Source organism: Mizuhopecten yessoensis, unplaced genomic scaffold (genome assembly GCF_002113885.1).
Source record: "Mizuhopecten yessoensis strain PY_sf001 unplaced genomic scaffold, ASM211388v2 scaffold3799, whole genome shotgun sequence".
NCBI classification, from domain to species: Eukaryota; Metazoa; Mollusca; class Bivalvia; order Pectinida; family Pectinidae; genus Mizuhopecten; species Mizuhopecten yessoensis.
The window spans coordinates 154,589-175,165 of NW_018405225.1; the positions used below are offsets into that span (position 1 = coordinate 154,589).

General features: G+C 38.0%; 1 protein-coding gene across 2 annotated transcripts in view; it reads right to left on the minus strand.

Moving 5' to 3' along the window:
• Positions 1–998: 998 nt before the first annotated feature.
• The window catches only part of LOC110448028 (solute carrier family 35 member B1-like), a 21,973-nt gene continuing 2,394 nt past the window's right edge, over positions 999–20,577 (minus strand). Inside the window, exons 2-9 of one of the 2 annotated variants that reach the window (XM_021494061.1) lie at positions 20,375–20,455; positions 7,983–8,136; positions 7,305–7,408; positions 6,281–6,408; positions 5,392–5,583; positions 4,982–5,108; positions 3,882–3,988; positions 999–3,484 (exon numbers count right to left, since the gene is read on the minus strand). In XM_021494061.1, the coding sequence (XP_021349736.1) occupies positions 3,284–3,484; positions 3,882–3,988; positions 4,982–5,108; positions 5,392–5,583; positions 6,281–6,408; positions 7,305–7,408; positions 7,983–8,136; positions 20,375–20,396 (1,035 nt within the window). In that variant the 5' untranslated portion in view covers positions 20,397–20,455 and the 3' untranslated portion in view covers positions 999–3,283. Of the gene's footprint in view, positions 3,485–3,881; positions 3,989–4,981; positions 5,109–5,391; positions 5,584–6,280; positions 6,409–7,304; positions 7,409–7,982; positions 8,137–18,916; positions 19,100–20,374; positions 20,456–20,577 lie in introns of those variants that run through there. The other variant, XM_021494060.1, reaches the window with a different exon arrangement.

Here is a 20,577-nt window from a genome sequence, read left to right on the forward strand (position 1 = left end):
AATACCTTCATTCCAACGGAAGAAAAATGATATTAAAGCTATTCTTTTATATCCAATATTGGGCCCCGCCCCTCTGCCCCCCAGGGGGACCACATCCACCGTTTATACAAAATTGAGTGCCCTTGGCCCAAACATGCTCCAGACCAAATTTAGTTAAAATCCACTTAGCCGTTCAGGACAAGTAATAATTTAAAGGAAATGTTGAGGGACAGACGATGGAGGCTGCGCCATGGCATAAGCTCATAAAAGATCACTTGTTCTTCAAGGCAGGTGAGCTAAAAACGGTTAAACCTTACAGTGCAACAGTATTACCATTTGTTCAGCACAGTTCAACTTTCATCCCTTTCCTGGTCTTTGTAATTATTAATGACTGTGGATATTAGATTACCACTGTAAATGGTGAAATCAATATTTGACAAATTTCTATCTTACATTGAAGGCAAATATTTTGCTGCATGGGAAATTTCCATTATACAATATTTATCTCTGTTTCCAAGTGTCACACAAGGATATCTGTAAAACACTTTTTTGTGATTTATAAGGTGGTCTTAGTTATTTAACTTAGGCTAAGTCAATTAACCAGGGCTTAATATGTTAACCAGGGCCTAATTAATACTCTGGGGCTAAGTTAATTAACCTGGGATTATTTAATTAACCTCGACTTAGTTTATTAACCAGGGCTTAGTTTATTGACCTGAGCTTTGTTAATTAACCTGCAGTTAGTTAATTAACTAGGGTTAAGTGAACAAAATCAGGACTTAGATTATTATTACGGGCTGGGTGGATAAACCAGAGCTCATTTACTGTAATTAACTAATTACTTGAGGTCAAAAGGTACACAAGTAAACAGCCATTACATCGTGTTTAGGTTAGTCTACGGAGTTACTGTAGAGAAAAGTGTTTTCCCTCTTCAGACTAATTAAAGTTATCATCATTTTTACTTATTTTAAAGAAATAAACGGAGAATAATTCTAGCAAAAGACAACAGTATTTCAATGTTAAGAGGGTGAATGTCTTTAACAAAACATTCAACATATAAACCTCCACGTGTTCCAAAATACTGTTCCTGCAGCAACACACAAAATAATGAAAAAATTAACGAGACAAAAACTTCTATGCTTGACAATAAAATAAACATAAATTAAACTTGATAAACCGACATAACCAGCCAATAAAAAACATTATACAAGATATTTTAATATTGTTCATAAACATATACTACATAACTTGATCAGATCAGTGTCAATATACAGTAGACATTGGTTTAGATTGTTTACAGCTTAAATAATTGATTCCAAATAAGCTGGGCCCGTATTCATGTAAATATTCTCATGCTCAAACTCAGATTCTGTGCTCAAGTCCAATGTCTTGTTTCCATGATAAAGTAATAAACAAATAATATTTTGTCAATAAAGTGGAAGAATTTTGGAGAGACTTAAAGCCGAAAACTGTTTTCAATATTTACACTAGACTTTTTGAGCTTGTTATATGATTTAAGCGAGATACAAGAAAGTTGGCTTGAGTACAGAGTTCATGCTGGAGCATGCAAATGGTTCCATGAATACGGGCCTGGTGGCAATTCATAAGCACTTCTACATTTATATATTCAGTTTCTTTTCAACATCAAACTACAGTGTAGTTATCAAGTTGAATAAGTGGCAGAATGCTTTATCACAAAGCTACTTCATCTCATAATAAAGTTCAAAAACAAATAGTCATAAAGTTCTAATAAAGTTCATTTTGGAATGCTAAGCTTTACTTTATATTTTGTTTGCTACACCAAGAAATATGAGGATTGTACCATAGCCTACAAATATTAAACTCTGTAATAATTTCTAACAAGAATGAAAGCAAATCACACATAAGTAATACTAACAGAAAAAACATTTAATAAAACAACCTCTGGACCCAACATCATACCTAGAATATATAATTTATCAATTGTATACATGTACATCAAAGATTACGTCCTGTAAGGCAATATTTGTACAGTGAAATCTGGTTAACAGACCTCTTTATCAAGAAATCCTCTTTTCTGGACTCTGATAAGCATACAAAAAATAAAATAAAACTCCAAATAAAAAATAAATTATATTCAGGCCTCCTGAGTTATCAGTTAGAAATTTGTTTCAGACCTCTGAGCTATCAATTTGGAAACCTTTAGTTTGTCAGTGATTCATTAACAAATCTTTTGTTTTGGACTCCACGTTACACATTAAGAATTTGAGTTTTCAGACCTCTTTTTGAGAAAAAATTAGATTTAGTTAGCTATATGAATACTCATATTTTTGCATTTTTCTATATGCAAATGCTGTAACACAGATGAACTATTTATTTTCTTTCTCAAACTTACTTTGAAAAAGTTCAAGACCATAGGACTTCCTATTATTCACACTTACTGTATGATCTATTGAAGTATTATACAATCTGTACCTTGATACTTTGGCATATAAATAATTAGACCAAATACCTGCTATGACTTGGAAAATTCAGACTTTCCGCTTTCAGGTTAGTTCACCTGTGGCTTAAAAAACACTAAATTATCTATAAACTACCTTTTCAAGATGCTCATTTGTAAAATGTCTAAATAAACTTATTATGTTGCATACTTAAAATTGACAGATATTTTTCCCAAATGACAATACCATGGCAACTCTTTCTATTTATAGTTGTTTTCATAATAAACCAAATAAACAATTACTTTACAAAGAAATATGTCAATCTGATCCAAGGTGCCAACTTGTACAGTTTTTTTCATGATGTGATCTCATACTACAGAAGTATTGGGTTAAATGGCATCTCTGGATGTAATCATGAACAGGTTTAGAAATATCTTAATTTAGACGTATAATAGTTTGATGGGACATGCACTGTTATCACTATTGTTGGATAGACTGAACTCATAATAGCAAATATTTCACCAGCTTGATATTTTAAAAACTTTTATTACAATTAGGATTAATTTAACTTGTTAACAACCCATTAGCTGGACCTAACTATTACAACAAAATTAACAGACAAATAATGATATTTATTTAAAGTTTTGTATGTTCAGAAAAAAATTGGAGGTACTCTTTAAATTGAAAATTGTAATATTAGAAATACAGACACAAATATACATAACAATTGAACATTCATACAATACACATTTTCTGTAATATGCAACCTTCCACAATAAACAATAAACACCATCCTTTTAAAATAATGACTTCAGCTGATGACTTGAAAATCCATCTCTTCTCACATAGTCACAATATGACAGAATACTAACAATCTTTCATTATTATCTCTTCTTCTTCTCTTTGCCATATGCACTGTCCAACCCTAAGCCTGTGAATACAAATACAGTACCTAGCCACTGCCGTGAATTCATTGGGTTCTGGAATATTAAAACTGAGGCGAAGATGGTGAAAAACTTTCTAGTTGTGGTAATGATTGAACATGTTAACGGGCCGAAGCAAGTCACTGTGGTGAAAATAAACATCTGAAATATAAAAATAAAAGGTTTCAACATCAAAGTGTTTCTTATTTAAATGACCAAGTAGTATTGATTATATGTAGTATTGAGTATATGTCTAAAGCGACATTTTAACTATTAAAGTCCTGGACAAGCAATATGTGATCCAACGTTGACTACAAGTAACTTAGGTTACATGAACTACAAGAATGTAATTAAGTCACTATCAAACAATAACAACTGGTTTTATTAGCAGTATGGATCTGAGTGTAAAACATTCAAGTCATGCAGGAGACTTGCATAGCAACTGTTAATGTATTTCAATGTAGAAGAGACTTGCATAGCAACTGTTAATGTATTTCAATGTAGAGGAGACTTGCATGGCAACTGTTAATGTATTTCAATGTAGATGATTTTTTCTTACCTGTCCTATTGCACTGGCAACTCCAAAGTACAGCATATTCAACAATACTGATGGGTAATTTTGTGCAAACACTAAAAACTCGAGAATCTCTCCAGTACCGAATAACCCTGCAAAACACAGAAATGAGGTGAAAATAGGTGTAATTTAATAGATCCATATGGGAAATAAATAATTTGTAAAAAGGATTTAGACAAAATACTCTGTGGATTATTGGGATCACACATTTAGACCTAGATTATCCGTATAAGTTTTGGTCACTAAATGATTTTAAACAGCAGAGCAATTTTACGATAAGTATTTGATTTTTTTATACAACATTTTGGTGTAACTGATGCACATACATCATTTAACCAATAAACATATGGAGTTTGTGACATGATTGAAGTAAAATCCGAGAGTTATGCCCCTTGAAACATTTTAGCATTAAACAGATGTAGCATTTCACACAGAGATTAACTTTAATAAAACATTTTTCAGTAAGTATTTTTTCGTAAAATAAACGCCTTTCTTCCTTTTAGAATGACAGCTGCTACAATTGTAGTAGGAAATATCAGAACATTTGAGCACAAGGTTGCTGGTTTGAAAATGTAATATTGAATTTCTGTTAATTTCTTAGATGGAAATTAATATAATTTGCTCTTCAGATACTTTCATTAACTATCTTGTTTTATTAACTCTTGTGTGTACTAATCCATACATGACATACAGGAGAGTTTAAGACCAGACTGACATTCAGCATTTTACAGTAAAAAGTTCATGAAATGTTCAATTTCTAGTTTAGAAATTGTTTTTTTTATTGTGCTTATACTTGAAAGTTGGCTGTCATATTGAATTAACAAATTCATCGTTCAACAAAACTAAATGTGAAAATGGCACTGCTTTTGTAATAACAATGTATTCTGTTAAAGTAAAACATACAAAAGTGTTAAAATTACCCTGTATACTGTAACCTATAAAACATATAGTGTAGATCAGAAACTTACGTTCAAATATTATGCATATATACTTGTTATATAGGCTCCTATCTGTCTTGTGTACAAATCTATGGCAGACCATAATAAACCCCAGGAACTGATACTAGACCTGTCTCGAGTACTTACCTATAGCAGACCAAAGTAAAGACCACAGGTTGACGTTCAGCATCATACTGTAAGCCCCCGTCATGTGGTCAGTTCTCATCCTCTCTTGTGTAGCGCCGGTCAGTCCATCCAAGGTCAAAGACACCAGCTGTTAATAATGAAATCAATCTCTACATCATCATAATTCATGTCTTTAATTCAAACAATATGTTAAGCATTTGTTCAGAGGTTCTATTAAAATCTGAATGGCTATATTCATAATAACAAATTTAGACACAAAGGCCGCCTTGTAATGTAATCCAGCAATTTAATTTTGGACATATGACAATTTAATTCTATGTTTTTTAACTCGGAGGATATTAAAAAAAACCCATCTTTTCTCTTGTCAAAATAACTTCAACGTAACAAGGTTTAATTGAAATTTTACAAACCAACAGAAGTTCTCCAAAGCCAAATAAAGTCCCGCTGCCTTTAGAGGTCGGTGCTTTGTCTTTATAGAGAAACATGGCAACACCTATAACGATCATCAGGACAAAGAGAAACTTAGCTGCAGGGTACCGCTTCCTAGCAAACAGTATCCCCAGAATCATCACAGGGATAGGCTTGGCCGACTTTCCCAGCACCTATAAACCAGTTAAACCGATATCAATAACAAATAAAAACAAAATCAATGACAAATTCAAGCTCATACTATATTTATCACTCATTTATGTGCATACTTCAAAATGTACTGAAACAGAAACAATACATTGCATATATTCATGTATCACTAGAACTCATTGTATTTAAGTCAACAGTACAATTAGAATTACACAATTAACATTGATCAGTATTCCATTCCCTACTTTACTATCACAACAGGTTAAACAACATCCTTATTTTTCACATATGATATGCATTTATATTCATTACGGACATTATGAGAAGATATCTGTTGGATAAATATGCCAATATTATATTGGTTGACTTGATAATTCCATCAGTACAATCGGTTTGACTATACTAGACAGCAATATTAATGCCAGTAATCTGTCCTGAGTTGGATTGTGAAGCAATTGTATACATACAGTCTTGTGGTAGTTTAGCAAAATTAACTAATGATAAAGTGTCTCACTAACGTCACTTGTGTTTGGTAATTGATAAAATGGACATGTGCTTTTACGTAAAGTTATACAATTTGGTAATTGAAGACGGGAACTCACTTCTATATTAGGTAGTTGACAAAGTGCTAATCTGTGACAGGTAGTTGACAATATGAATGATAAAGTAATTATCTGTTTTGTGTAATTTACAAGTTAAAGTGCTTGACAAAGTGCTCACCTGTGTTGGGTAATTAACGAACTGAAGAGCCTTGTTGCTGGCCAACATGGCTCCCAAATAAGACAGAGAACATAGACCGTACAGCTTGGCTGGTGTTGAGTCTTTTTCATTTTTCCAGAACATCAATACTGGGAAAAAGAATATTGTGCACGATGTATAATATGGATGGATTGTATTAAAATAAATTGTTCACAAGAAAGTTTCTACAAAATTGCTGTTAAAACTGATAAGAAAATATCTGAGGCTTACATGTGCTACATATTTGTGTTAACCAGTTTACTTTCTCATCTTTCATTAGAATTTTCTTTTCCATTACATAACAGTATAATCTTATAGTTTTCAACTATGACAGCATAATAAAACACTAGTTCTCATTCCATTGTGACGTCATAATAGTTCATGTAACTGAGTGGACCCATGTTGGATACAGTATTGATATCTCGCATGGGTGTTCCACATGGAACAAATGTTTCTGTTGACCAAAACAATTGTACTCACATTTTTCCCTTTCCCATTGTTAGATATCCTTGTCTCACCATAGGGTTGAGACAGGGGGGTTCCCCTTTTCATAACGCAATTGTTAATGTCACATCAACAATGCATCGACATCACATTAACCTTGCATTTAACAGTAAATAATGTATATGATACAAAATAGATGAAAAGGGTTAGAGAAAAAGAATTATTAACCCCCCCCCCCCCCCTTGAGGTGGGATTGAGGACAGATTCTGAAGTTGCAAAAATCACTTGGCAAAGCCATGTGTTCAGTAACTTAAGAATCTCCCACCTTCGAGTTGAGATTTCCCTATTTCGCTCCGAAGAGGGTGAGAGATTCTATTAATCTTTCATACACAGAGGTGGTAGAAAATATGATATACCTGTAAGTTCAGTATTGTGCTATATCAGTTTTCCAATATATATTGTTGTTACAGCCTATTTAAAAATATACATTGACACCTTATAACACTGGTATTCTTTTCTATTGCGTATCGTTAGTCAGACTCGCTTAAATGTTACAACATACCTAGTTTAGCAGCTAATGCATTGGCAATACATTGCATGAACACCAAGGTTGTGGTATATGTAAACTTCTCCGTCTTTTCTCGTTCTCCGTATTTGCCCTTTGTTCTGGAAAATAAAAATTGAACAGATAGAAAATATATCATGCAGCGGTGTTTAGCTTACCGGAACTCAATATCCTGCTCAGATATGAATTAATTATCAGTTAAGAACTGTTTAAATATGGAGTTAAGAGATATTTCCCCATAAATTTGTAGGTTAACTCACAGGGTCACGTTACAATCACACATATGCTATACTGATATGGGTCACAACACATGTGAGCATAGCATACTGGTTAACTCAATGTCTGGCAACAATTTTAATTATAAATTGAAGCAAACAATGTAGTGTTGGTTTTGTTCAGGGCCTATTTTACCTCTGACAACCAAATTTATTGAACGGTTAGTTGATTTTGGTCATTCCAACAGGTTATTTAAACATCTAATGATCCATATTGAATATGAACTACACACTGCTACATTCACAGTACAGGTTCAAAAAAGTCGAAAAATTATCTGATCACCGGGTAATTGTAGATTTATAATAAGCTTCACAGACTAAGAGCAAACATCAGATTTGATCAGATGAACGCATGTTTTATTTAACAAACAAAAACGACGCAATAAGTGTCGCTACTTACATAGATTCCTGAAGTAGGCCATACACAAAATATGACAAAAATGTTCCAACAGCACAGACGGCTAACTTTGTGTTGGTAGCAGAATACATCTTCTCAATTTTAGCCGGGTCAGTAGAAACTAGAACCGTCGCCTGGCCTTCCGGTGATTTCCCACCTAACATTCAGCAGATAACAGATTGGGAAATTTACATATTAGCATTTTTTAAGTCGAACAGCACATAAGCGTATACCTTTACGTGTCACGTTCTGCCTACACTAAAACTTACTTCCTGTTTTCGGAGGAAAATGACGTGCTGCATTTTGATTAGTCAAAATATAACGTGGGTTTTCCCCTGGTTAAATATACCCGAGACAAGTTCAAGAAACCACTCTTGACAAACCAAGCGCAGTTTTACTGATTTTTTTTTTATCTAAACGTCGCAACTTTTGAAATATGGGGGAACCCAGGAATTAATTTTGGGTGTTGGCCAAAATTTTAAACTCAGAAAAAAACTAAAAAATCTAATAAATTATAATTTGGGATCCCCCCCCCCCAAAAAAAATGTGTTTTCTAGAACGTCTCAGAAGCGATTTCCCGTGTTCTGAGGATTGTTTTTATGTTTAATTAACAAAAAGAAAAAAACATATTTTAAGTATGGCCCAAAGACTTTTTTTGTGTACTGGAAAGAAAATTAAAGTTTCGGTTCAAATTCTCTATCAACAGCGTGTTTTAGAAGTCAGATGGTATTATTATAGGGGCAACCTTGAGATGACAAATATATGAATCCACAGGGGGCGTGTTCATTATTACCTAATTTGGCGTCCCGCCCGCAAGGGGGATACGAGAGGTCCACCGTCAAAAAATAAATGTAGGGACGCGCAATATCTAGTCTTCAGGCATTGATGTATCTACAGTACAGTACTTCATGTAATAGTTTGTCGTACAAAAGAACAAATAACACCATAACATCGTTGCTGTTTAACTAATGAGTTACTCATGGCATCACTAAGTTGCTAAACAAACGGATAAGTTCAAATCAGTGCGACACCCAAGGCCACTAGCTATATAGTCTCGCGTTTTATAATTGTTGACTAATTCACTAGTGTAGACAATGATATATCTGAAATGTCCACGCTGATTAACTCATGTAAGGGCGTGCATATTACCAACAGTGGTACATTTGCTAAGCTATCTGGTTAAAATGGTACAACTTAGGAGGCACATACGCGTCACCTTTAAATTTAATTTAAAATTATCATACTTGTAAGTACAGCATATCATCTCATTCTGGTACGTACAACTTATTACTACGTACACAATAGTATGCTGTGTGAAGATACTTTCTTGTACGTACACGATGGTAAGCTATAAGTACCACAATGAGATATTATGTTGTACATACAAGATAGTTAAACAGTTCCAACAATATATATAATACCAAAATAATTGAATGGATATGTTTAGTCGATTATACATAATATTGTCAGCCGAAAAAAACCTTTATCGTTCTTGTATAATGATATGATTAATATCGCCCGGGCGGTTAGGAAGGTTACAATAAAAAGTATTAATTTTCAGATCATCTATAACGAGCGGTCAATAATATAATTACGCAACTTATGCTAGTATATTTCCCCCCTAAATCCGCGCCTGTAGAACTTCATTGTTTCTGAGACCACTATAATTTGCCTGCCAAGAAGTGCGAGGCGAATTTTATTCTTTCTGGAGATGTAATACTAAACTTGTTCAAGCACTGCCAAGCGTAGAGAGCTAGAATTTATCGGACATTATTTTCATTGTCAAACAGATCGAATAAGGCATAGAATAGTTTTCTGATTTTGCGGTATTATTCCAGGTTATATTTTATAACATATAGTATTTATATTTTATGATGGCCGAGCGGAGCGAGTGTTAACAAATTCTCTGAAACAATGGTAAAAATGTAGGTTTTTGGTTGAAATGTTGATGTTTGTGTCATGCCTTTCATGTGCATGTAGTTTAGGCGAGCATTTTGGCAATTAATTATTGATTTATTTTGTCATAAATATGAATTATGATTTGACTGTTTGTCTTTTACTGTGAATAAGTATGCATGCATATGTAAAAGGGCAACACCTGTTAAAAAGTATATATATACATGCCAGGCTTTTATGCTAACATTGGTTATTATTCACCTGATAACGTGATGCTAAGGTGGAGGATTTATTGTCTTTGAAATTTTTGAAATTTACATTTTTTAACAGGTATAATAAATCACTCCTAGAGATCATGTGTACATGAAACCACAGGTGAAAATACAGGTTTATCTATCATGAAATGGACTCTACCTTTGAAATAACAATTAACATATATACATGTACCTACATTTAATTCCAACATATTGATTTTATCCTCTCTCAACGGACAGGGTGATCACCACACCGTGACATTAGAACAATACGATTAGGTTAATTCATTCATTCATTCTTAATTCATTCACTCATTCATTAACGGACTGTCTGCCTTAAACCTTGCGGTTTATCAGGCAGACAGTCCGTTGAGCCTTCACCACTGACCTGACTGGAGACCCTACTAATATATAAACAAAAGAGGATAATCCCCTATTGTTTAGAGTATAAGTAGTGGCTCCTTATTTGGGCAACTGCAACCATAGGCATATATAGAAAATCATAGTTCACAGGATGGTTGATATTAGAAGAAAAAATCCCTTATGAAAAAAGGGGAAAATCTTCAAAAACCTAGGTCCAGTTTATTTTTGGACACAGAAAAAAGGGTGTTGCCCGGGTATACGTAACTAGGGCAACACCCCTGGGTCCGCCACTGCACGTCTATCTGTCAATTGGATGTATAATGGTTTGGAGGTGGAAGTTGTAGATGTTTTCAGCTACTTAGAATTAAACTTAAATTCAATAATAAATTCATTCATATTCAGAAACAGTTATCTGACCAAGGACGAAAGGCCATGCATGCTCTTTTTTCAAGCTCTTCTAACTTGAGCCTAAACTATACAACATTATTGCATTTATTTGATACGTATGTTTGCAGTATATTGCAACTTGCATGTGAAGTTTGGGGATCTACAAAAGGTACGGATATTGAGAGGTTACACTTACACTTTTGTAAGAAGATTTTAAATGTTAAGAAGTCGACTTGCAATGCAATGGTTTATTTTGAATAAGGTCGACATCCTTTGGAGTATATAAGAAAATTCAGAATGATAAAATATTGGTTAAAACTAATGGATTCGAAAAATTGTATTTTGCAAACTGCGTATTTCTTTTTAAGTACTACACATGTAGCAATACAGGCAATTGCTTTAACTGGGTTAATTATGTCAATTATTTTTTCTCTCGAATTCGCAGATGTATTGACAAATTACTATTCATATAACCATAAAAGTATTTTGTATATGATAAAGCAAATAATATTTGATCAAAGTCAACAATATCTGAGATGGCTATTAGCAGCATCACCTAAATGTATTTTATATAAGCACTTAGCAAATCACTATATTCTTCAATACTATTTGACAAAGTGTGTTCCTATGAAATACCGGATCTGTTTATCTAAACTTCGTCTTAATTTAGCTATTGAGACTGGTAGATCCAATAACATAACGAGAGAACAAAGACACTGTATGAGCTGCAATACAGATATAGAAGACGAATATCATTATATTTTAATATGCAGAAATTATCATATTCTGAGAGTAAAATACATAAAACCATATTACTGGCGAAACCCTTCAATGTATATAATATCAGCGATCTTCGTAAACTTGCTAGATATATTTTTGAGTCAAATAAGGCACGAACTCGTATATAATTATAAATCTGGTATATATATAAATATATTGCAAATATGATTCTCCCTTCGACACTAACTGTCTTTAAATTACAACTTATTCTACATTTTATTCACATGATTTGCATTGTGGTAATTTTGGTAATAACTGTTATATCTCTTGTACAGGACAATTTTGTATGTTTTAAATTAAGTGCAATTAAAGAAACTAGTTTTTTTTATCAAACTTGCTGTGGATATTCTCCACAGAGTGGCAGAATCTATTTAAAATTGTGCTGAGACTAAAATGTACTTACATGTACAGTGTATATGGACAAAATGACAGATTTTGCCAAGGAACTTGGCTTTAGCCGTTGATAGACGACCGAGAGGACCGCCAAATCTGGGAGAGATTGATATGTCCAAATAAGAGGATCGATAACTCTGGGAGAGATTGACATGTCCAAATGAGAGGACCGACAATTTTGGGAGAGATTAATATGTCCAAATGAGAGGACCGACAACTCTGGGAGAGATTGACATGTCCAAATGAGAGGACCGACAACTTTGGGAGAGATTGACATGTCCAAATGAGAGGCCCGACATCTCTGGGAGAGATTGATATGTCCAAATGAGAGGATCGATAACTCTGGGAGAGATTGACATGTCCAAATGAGAGGACCGACAACTCTGGGAGAGATTGATATGTCCAAATGAGAGGACCGACAACTCTGGGAGAGATTGACATGTCCAAATGAGAGGACCGACAACTCTGGGAGAGATTGATATGTCCAAATGAGAGGACCGATAACTCTGGGAGAGATTGACATGTCCAAATGAGAGGACCGACAACTCTGGGAGAGATTGATATGTCCAAATGAGAGGACCGACAACTCTGGGAGAGATTGACATGTCCAAATGAGAGGACCGACAACTCTGGGAGAGATTGATATGTCCAAATGAGAGGACCGACAACTCTGGGAGAGATTGACATGTCCAAATGAGAGGACCGACAACTCTGGGAGAGATTGATATGTCCAAATGAGAGGACCGACAACTCTGGGAGAGATTGACATGTCCAAATGAGAGGACCGACAACTCTGGGAGAGATTGATATGTCCAAATGAGAGGACCGACAACTCTGGGAGAGATTGACATGTCCAAATGAGAGGACCGACAACTCTGGGAGAGATTGATATGTCCAAATGAGAGGACCGACAACTCTGGGAGAGATTGACATGTCCAAATGAGAGGACCGACAACTCTGGGAGAGATTGATATGTCCAAATGAGAGGACCGACAACTCTGGGAGAGATTGACATGTCCAAATGAGAGGACCGACAACTCTGGGAGAGATTGATATGTCCAAATGAGAGGACCGACAACTCTGGGAGAGATTGACATGTCCAAATGAGAGGACCGACAACTCTGGGAGAGATTGATATGTCCAAATGAGAGGACCGACAACTCTGGGAGAGATTGACATGTCCAAATGAGAGGACCGATAACTCTGGGAGAGATTGACATGTCCAAATGAGAGGACCGACAACTCTGGGAGAGATTGATATGTCCAAATGAGAGGACCGACAAATCTGGTAGAGATTGATATGTCCCCTTGAGAGGACCGACAACTCTGGGAGAGATTGATATGTCCAAATGAGAGGACCGACAACTCTGGGAGAGATTGACATGTCCAAATGAGAGGACCGACAACTCTGGGAGAGATTGATATGTCCAAATGAGAGGACCGACAACTCTGGGAGAGATTGACATGTCCAAATGAGAGGACCGACAACTCTGGGAGAGATTGATATGTCCAAATGAGAGGACCGACAACTCTGGGAGAGATTGACATGTCCAAATGAGAGGACCGACAACTCTGGGAGAGATTGACATGTCCAAATGAGAGGACCGACAACTCTGGGAGAGATTGATATGTCCAAATGAGAGGACCGACAACTCTGGGAGAGATTGACATGTCCAAATGAGAGGACCGACAACTCTGGGAGAGATTGACATGTCCAAATGAGAGGACCGACAACTCTGGGAGAGATTGATATGTCCAAATGAGAGGACCGACAACTCTGGGAGAGATTGACATGTCCAAATGAGAGGACCGACAACTCTGGGAGAGATTGATATGTCCAAATGAGAGGACCGACAACTCTGGGAGAGATTGACATGTCCAAATGAGAGGACCGACAACTCTGGGAGAGATTGATATGTCCAAATGAGAGGACCGACAACTCTGGGAGAGATTGACATGTCCAAATGAGAGGACCGACAACTCTGGGAGAGATTGATATGTCCAAATGAGAGGACCGACAACTCTGGGAGAGATTGACATGTCCAAATGAGAGGACCGACAACTCTGGGAGAGATTGATATGTCCAAATGAGAGGACCGACAACTCTGGGAGAGATTGACATGTCCAAATGAGAGGACCGATAACTCTGGGAGAGATTGACATGTCCAAATGAGAGGACCGACAACTCTGGGAGAGATTGACATTTCCAAATGAGAGGACCGATAACTCTGGGAGAGATTGACATGTCCAAATGAGAGGACCGACAACTCTGGGAGAGATTGATATGTCCAAATGAGAGGACCGACAACTCTGGGAGAGATTGACATGTCCAAATGAGAGGACCGATAACTCTGGGAGAGATTGACATGTCCAAATGAGAGGACCGACAACGCTGGGAGAGATTGATATGTCCAAATGAGAGGACCGACAATTTTGGGAGAGATTGATATGTCCAAATGAGAGGACCGACAATTTTGGGAGAGATTGCTATGTCCCCTGGAGAGGATCGATAACTCTGGGAGAGATTGACATGTCCAAATGAGAGGACCGACAACGCTGGGAGAGATTGATATGTCCAATTGAGAGGACCGACAACTCTGGGAGAGATTGACATGTCCCCTGGAGAGGACCGACAACTCTGGGAGAGATTGATATGTCCCCTGGAGAGGATCGATAACTCTGGGAGAGATTGACATGTCCAAATGAGAGGACCGACAACGCTGGGAGAGATTGATATGTCCAATTGAGAGGACCGACAACTCTGGGAGAGATTGACATGTCCCCTGGAGAGGACCGACAACTCTGGGAGAGATTGATATGTCCCCTGGAGAGGATCGATAACTCTGGGAGAGATTGACATGTCCAAATGAGAGGACCGACAACGCTGGGAGAGATTGATATGTCCAATTGAGAGGACCGACAACTCTGGGAGAGATTGACATGTCCCCTGGAGAGGACCGACAACTCTGGGAGAGATTGATATGTCCCCTGGAGAGGATCGATAACTCTGGGAGAGATTGACATGTCCAAATGAGAGGACCGACAACGCTGGGAGAGATTGATATGTCCAATTGAGAGGACCGACAACTCTGGGAGAGATTGACATGTCCCCTGGAGAGGACCGACAACTCTGGGAGAGATTGATATGTCCCCTGGAGAGGATCGATAACTCTGGGAGAGATTGACATGTCCAAATGAGAGGACCGACAACGCTGGGAGAGATTGATATGTCCAATTGAGAGGACCGACAACTCTGGGAGAGATTGACATGTCCCCTGGAGAGGACCGACAACTCTGGGAGAGATTGATATGTCCCCTGGAGAGGATCGATAACTCTGGGAGAGATTGACATGTCCAAATGAGAGGACCGACAACGCTGGGAGAGATTGATATGTCCAATTGAGAGGACCGACAACTCTGGGAGAGATTGACATGTCCACTGGAGAGGACCGACAACTCTGGGAGAGATTGACATGTCCACTGGAGAGGACCGACAACTCTGGGAGAGATTGATTTGTCCAAATGAGAGGACCGACAACTCTGGGAGAGATTGACATGTCCACTGGAGAGGACCGACAACTCTGGGAGAGATTGACATGTCCACTGGAGAGGACCGACAACTCTGGGAGAGATTGATATGTCCAAATGAGAGGACCGACAACTCTGGGAGAGATTGACATGTCCACTGGAGAGGACCGACAACTCTGGGAGAGATTGACATGTCCACTGGAGAGGACCGACAACTCTGGGAGAGATTGATATGTCCAAATGAGAGGACCGACAACTCTGGGAGAGATTGACATGTCCACTGGAGAGGACCGACAACTCTGGGAGAGATTGATATGTCCAAATGAGAGGACCGACAACTCTGGGAGAGATTGACATGTCCACTGGAGAGGACCGACAACTCTGGGAGAGATTGATATGTCCAAATGAGAGGACCGACAACTCTGGGAGAGATTGACATGTCCACTGGAGAGGACCGACAACTTTAGTAAATATTGCGTTGTCCCCTGGAGAGGACAGACAACTCTGGGTAGAATTTGCTTTCTCCTCTCGAGTGGGCAGACAACTTAAAGTAGAGTTTTCCATGTCCTATGGGGAGGACCGTTATCTCTCTTGTCAATGACAATTTTGTACGGGTCAAGCATGCAAAAGTACCTGTATGTCTTAAATAAAGTGCAATTAAACATAATAGTTTTTTTTTATCTAACTTGCTGTGGGTATTCTCCACAGAATGACAGAATATATTTAAAATTGTGCTGAGACTGCAATGTATTTATATGGTCAAAATAACAGATTTTGCCAAGGATATTGGCTTTGGCCGTTAATAGACGACCGAGAGGACCTCCAACTCTGGGTAGATCGATATGTCTCCTGTAGGGGACCGCCAACTCTGGGTAGAGATCGCGTTGTACCATGGAGAGGACCGATAACTCTGGGTAGAGATTGTAATGACCCCTGAAGGGGACCGCCAACTCTGGGTAGAGATTGTTATGTCTCCTGGAGGGGACCGACAAGTCTGGTAGAGATTGCTATGTCCCATGGAGAGGACCGATAACTCTGGGTAGAGATTGTTATGTCTCCTGGAGAGGACCGACAAGTCTGGTAGAGATTGCTATGTCCCATGGAGAGGACCGATAACTCTGGTAGAGATTGTTATGTCTCCTGGAGGGGACCGACAAGTCTGGTAGAGATTGCTATGTCCCATGGAGAGGACCGATAACTCTGGTAGAGATTGTTATGTCTCCTGGAGGGGACCGACAAGTCTGGTAGAGATTGCTATGTCCCATGGAGAGGACCGATAACTCTGGTAGAGATTGTTATGTCTCCTGGAGGGGACCGACAAGTCTGGTAGAGATTGCTATGTCCCATGGAGAGGACCGATAACTCTGGTAGAGATTGTTATGTCTCCTGGAGGGGACCGACAAGTCTGGTAGAGATTGCTATGTCCCATGGAGAGGACCGATAACTCTGGTAGAGATTGTTATGTCCACTGGAGGGGACCGACAAGTCTGGTAGAGATTGCTATGTCCCATGGAGAGGACCGATAACTCTGGTAGAGATTGTTATGTCTCCTGGAGAGGACCGAAAAGTCTTGGAGAGATTGATATGTCCAAATGAGAGGACCGACAACTCTGGGAGAGATTGACATGTCCACTGGAGAGGACCGACAACTTTAGTAAATATTGCGTTGTCCCCTGGAGAGGACAGACAACTCTGGGTAGAATTTGCTTTCTCCTCTCGAGTGGGCAGACAACTTAAAGTAGAGTTTTCCATGTCCTATGGGGAGGACCGTTATCTCTCTTGTCAATGACAATTTTGTACGGGTCAAGCATGCAAAAGTACCTGTATGTCTTAAATAAAGTGCAATTAAACATAATAGTTTTTTTTTATCTAACTTGCTGTGGGTATTCTCCACAGAATGACAGAATATATTTAAAATTGTGCTGAGACTGCTATGTATTTATATGGTCAAAATAACAGATTTTGCCAAGGATATTGGCTTTGGCCGTTAATAGACGACCGAGAGGACCTCCAACTCTGGGTAGATCGATATGTCTCCTGTAGGGGACCGCCAACTCTGGGTAGAGATCGCGTTGTACCATGGAGAGGACCGATAACTCTGGGTAGAGATTGTAATGACCCCTGAAGGGGACCGCCAACTCTGGGTAGAGATTGTTATGTCTCCTGGAGAGGACCGACCACTTTAGTAGAGATTGCTATGTCCCATGGAGAGGACTGATAACTCTGGGTAGAGATTGCAATGACCCCTGAAGGCGACCGCCACCTCTGGGTAGAGATTGTTATGTCTCCTGGATAGGACCGACAAGTCTGGTAGAGATTTCTATGTCCCATGGAGAGGACCGCTAACTCTGGGCAGAGATTGTAATGTCCCCTGGAGGGGACCGCCAACTCTGGGTAGAGATCGCGTTGTCCCATGGAGAGGACCGATCACTCTGGTAGAGATTGTTATGTCCCCTGGAGGGGACCGACAAGTCTGGTAGAGATTGCTATGTCCCATGGAGAGGACCGATAACTCTGGTAGATATTGTTATGTCTCCTGGAGAGGACCTACAACTTTAGTAGAGATTGCTATGTCCCATGGATAGTTTCACGTATAGTAGTAGTATCTTACTGTCTTTACGAAATTGCACGAACTAATGTATTGCCAAGTTATTTAATTAAATGACTACCAAAACAAAGTCGACCAACAAACACAATCATTAAATCGATATATGTCAATAAATAAAAATGACGAATGTCAGAAATAGATATCAAAATGACTTGTGACTAACCTCTCACCATCGACATATTTTCTTTTGTCAATCTGGCCAAATTAATACTAGAACTGATATACATAATTAAAAACTAAAACAACTGACACACAAAAAATCTTCAGCAATAAATCAAGACAGCGATTTTTTTTCATTATAAAGTACAATGCTCATTTGACACCCTGAACAATAATTCAAGTTCCATTTAACAAACATACACTGAGAAAATTGTTCAGTTATGTATGTGAAGTGCGTTTAAATATTCCACAATAACGATACATTATTTTTTCTTCTTTCCTTTTAAACCAATATTCTATAGTTCTTTATGTCAAGTCCTCGCTATAAATAGATACAATAGTGTTCGATTAAGGATCAAGTATGGGGTTTTTCTGAATTGATGTGGAGTTACAGAGAAATTGAGAACTTTTCTATTTTTACTGAATATATATACAGTTTGTACCAAGATAACAGGTTGAAAGTCTCCAAATGGTTAACTCACAGAAATGAACTTAAGAAGAGGACACGTCATTGCTGTAGTTGCTCTGGGAAAACAGCTTCTAATTATCATAGATAAGATACCACTAACCTGTGTCCGTCTTCGCCATAACAGAATCATCCATGGTTAAGCTCTGATCTGTCTATATATAAACTTAAAAGTATACAACTGACACAATTGTTATCCAAGACTGTCAGCTGGATTCAAGACAATCCCTCATAAACGTGTAAAAGGTATACACACCTGTGTAACAATTAGTGTATTCACTGGGTTTGCCACGTATATAAGATACAGGTGTATGTGGGTTTTTACTATGCAGTAGACGAAATAGTTCAGGGCTGTTTTCGTCCTTCATGTATACAATTATATATCGCGATACATACATTAACGTCAGTGAATCATGTACATATACAGCGGATAGTTTACAAGTCAGGGTTATAGGTAACATGCGGTATGAAGGCATATAAGTTTGAAAGAAACGTTCGAGGTTATACTGTGATACATGTGATCCTAATCTTGCTGTATACACCATATTTAACCTTCGTCAAACATTTTTGCACCAGCTGATCCAGTCTGGTTTATCGTGTTAGAGGTCACAAGCTGTTGCTGGTCCGTCAAGGAGTCGGACGTTCGCCCGACCAAACCAGCCATTCACATTATCTGCCCTTCCCATTGAGAACCTTTACATTATGTTCCGTTTCCTTAATGACCCCACCCATATGCACTATCACCCCTCCACAAAGCAGTTATACATACTTACATGTCTACCCCTCCCCCACATACAATGTACACAGCTACAACAACACCGCGTCACACAACACTATGCTATCCCTTCCCATAGTAACCCCACCCATTCATCACCACCTCTAGATCTCCTCATAGACCTATATCTTGTATATTTTTACCGTAATCTTACCATAGCATCCCGTTTCAAATTCTCACCCATTCCCATAGCGACTTCATATTATCACCATTGTCCATAGCGTATCAACTCCTTAACCTTATCACCCTCCTAATAGCGATACAGTTGTTTCCCTCAATCTTCCCATAACGTCCCCCTCTCATATTATCACCCCTCCCCAAAGCATCTGCATCACTTCATATCACTACCATTGCCCATACATTGTAGCTTATTCACCCTTTAACCTTATCAGTCAATTGATCACCCCTCCACATCAACACCCCGTCGATTACTCTATCACCCCTACACAACGGTCCCGTTATTGCCCTTCAGCACTATCTGTCTCCTACATACATGAACATGTATAAAATGAAACAAGTGTCAGTTCACCTGGAATATATTTCTAGCTTGAACTTCAATTATTCAAGCTAAAGTGTACAGACACAGACAGGTGTTATATTATGTATTTCAATCATGGCAAGACCCCCCGACCNTTGGTTTATAATTAGACATCACAGTTTTCACAGAGTTTGTAGTAGATATAGCTTATTGCTACTTTTGAGATGGATAAATACATGTTTTATGTTTTATAGAAACACAACCAGTTGGAGAAGTATTCACGGCCATCAATTAGTGGTCCTGCTTACCTTCATCAACACGTTGGTCCATGTTAGGGTCACCGCGAAGCAGATGCAGTTACAATTGTCACGCTACAGGGCCTCCGTAATCTGTGAAGGATTGATTTGTTTTAGTGATGATATTAATCTGGATAAATAACCGATCAGACTATAAACTGTAAAGGATGTACTAGTGACTACTAAATTCTGACTATCCTCGTAATATGGTAGTA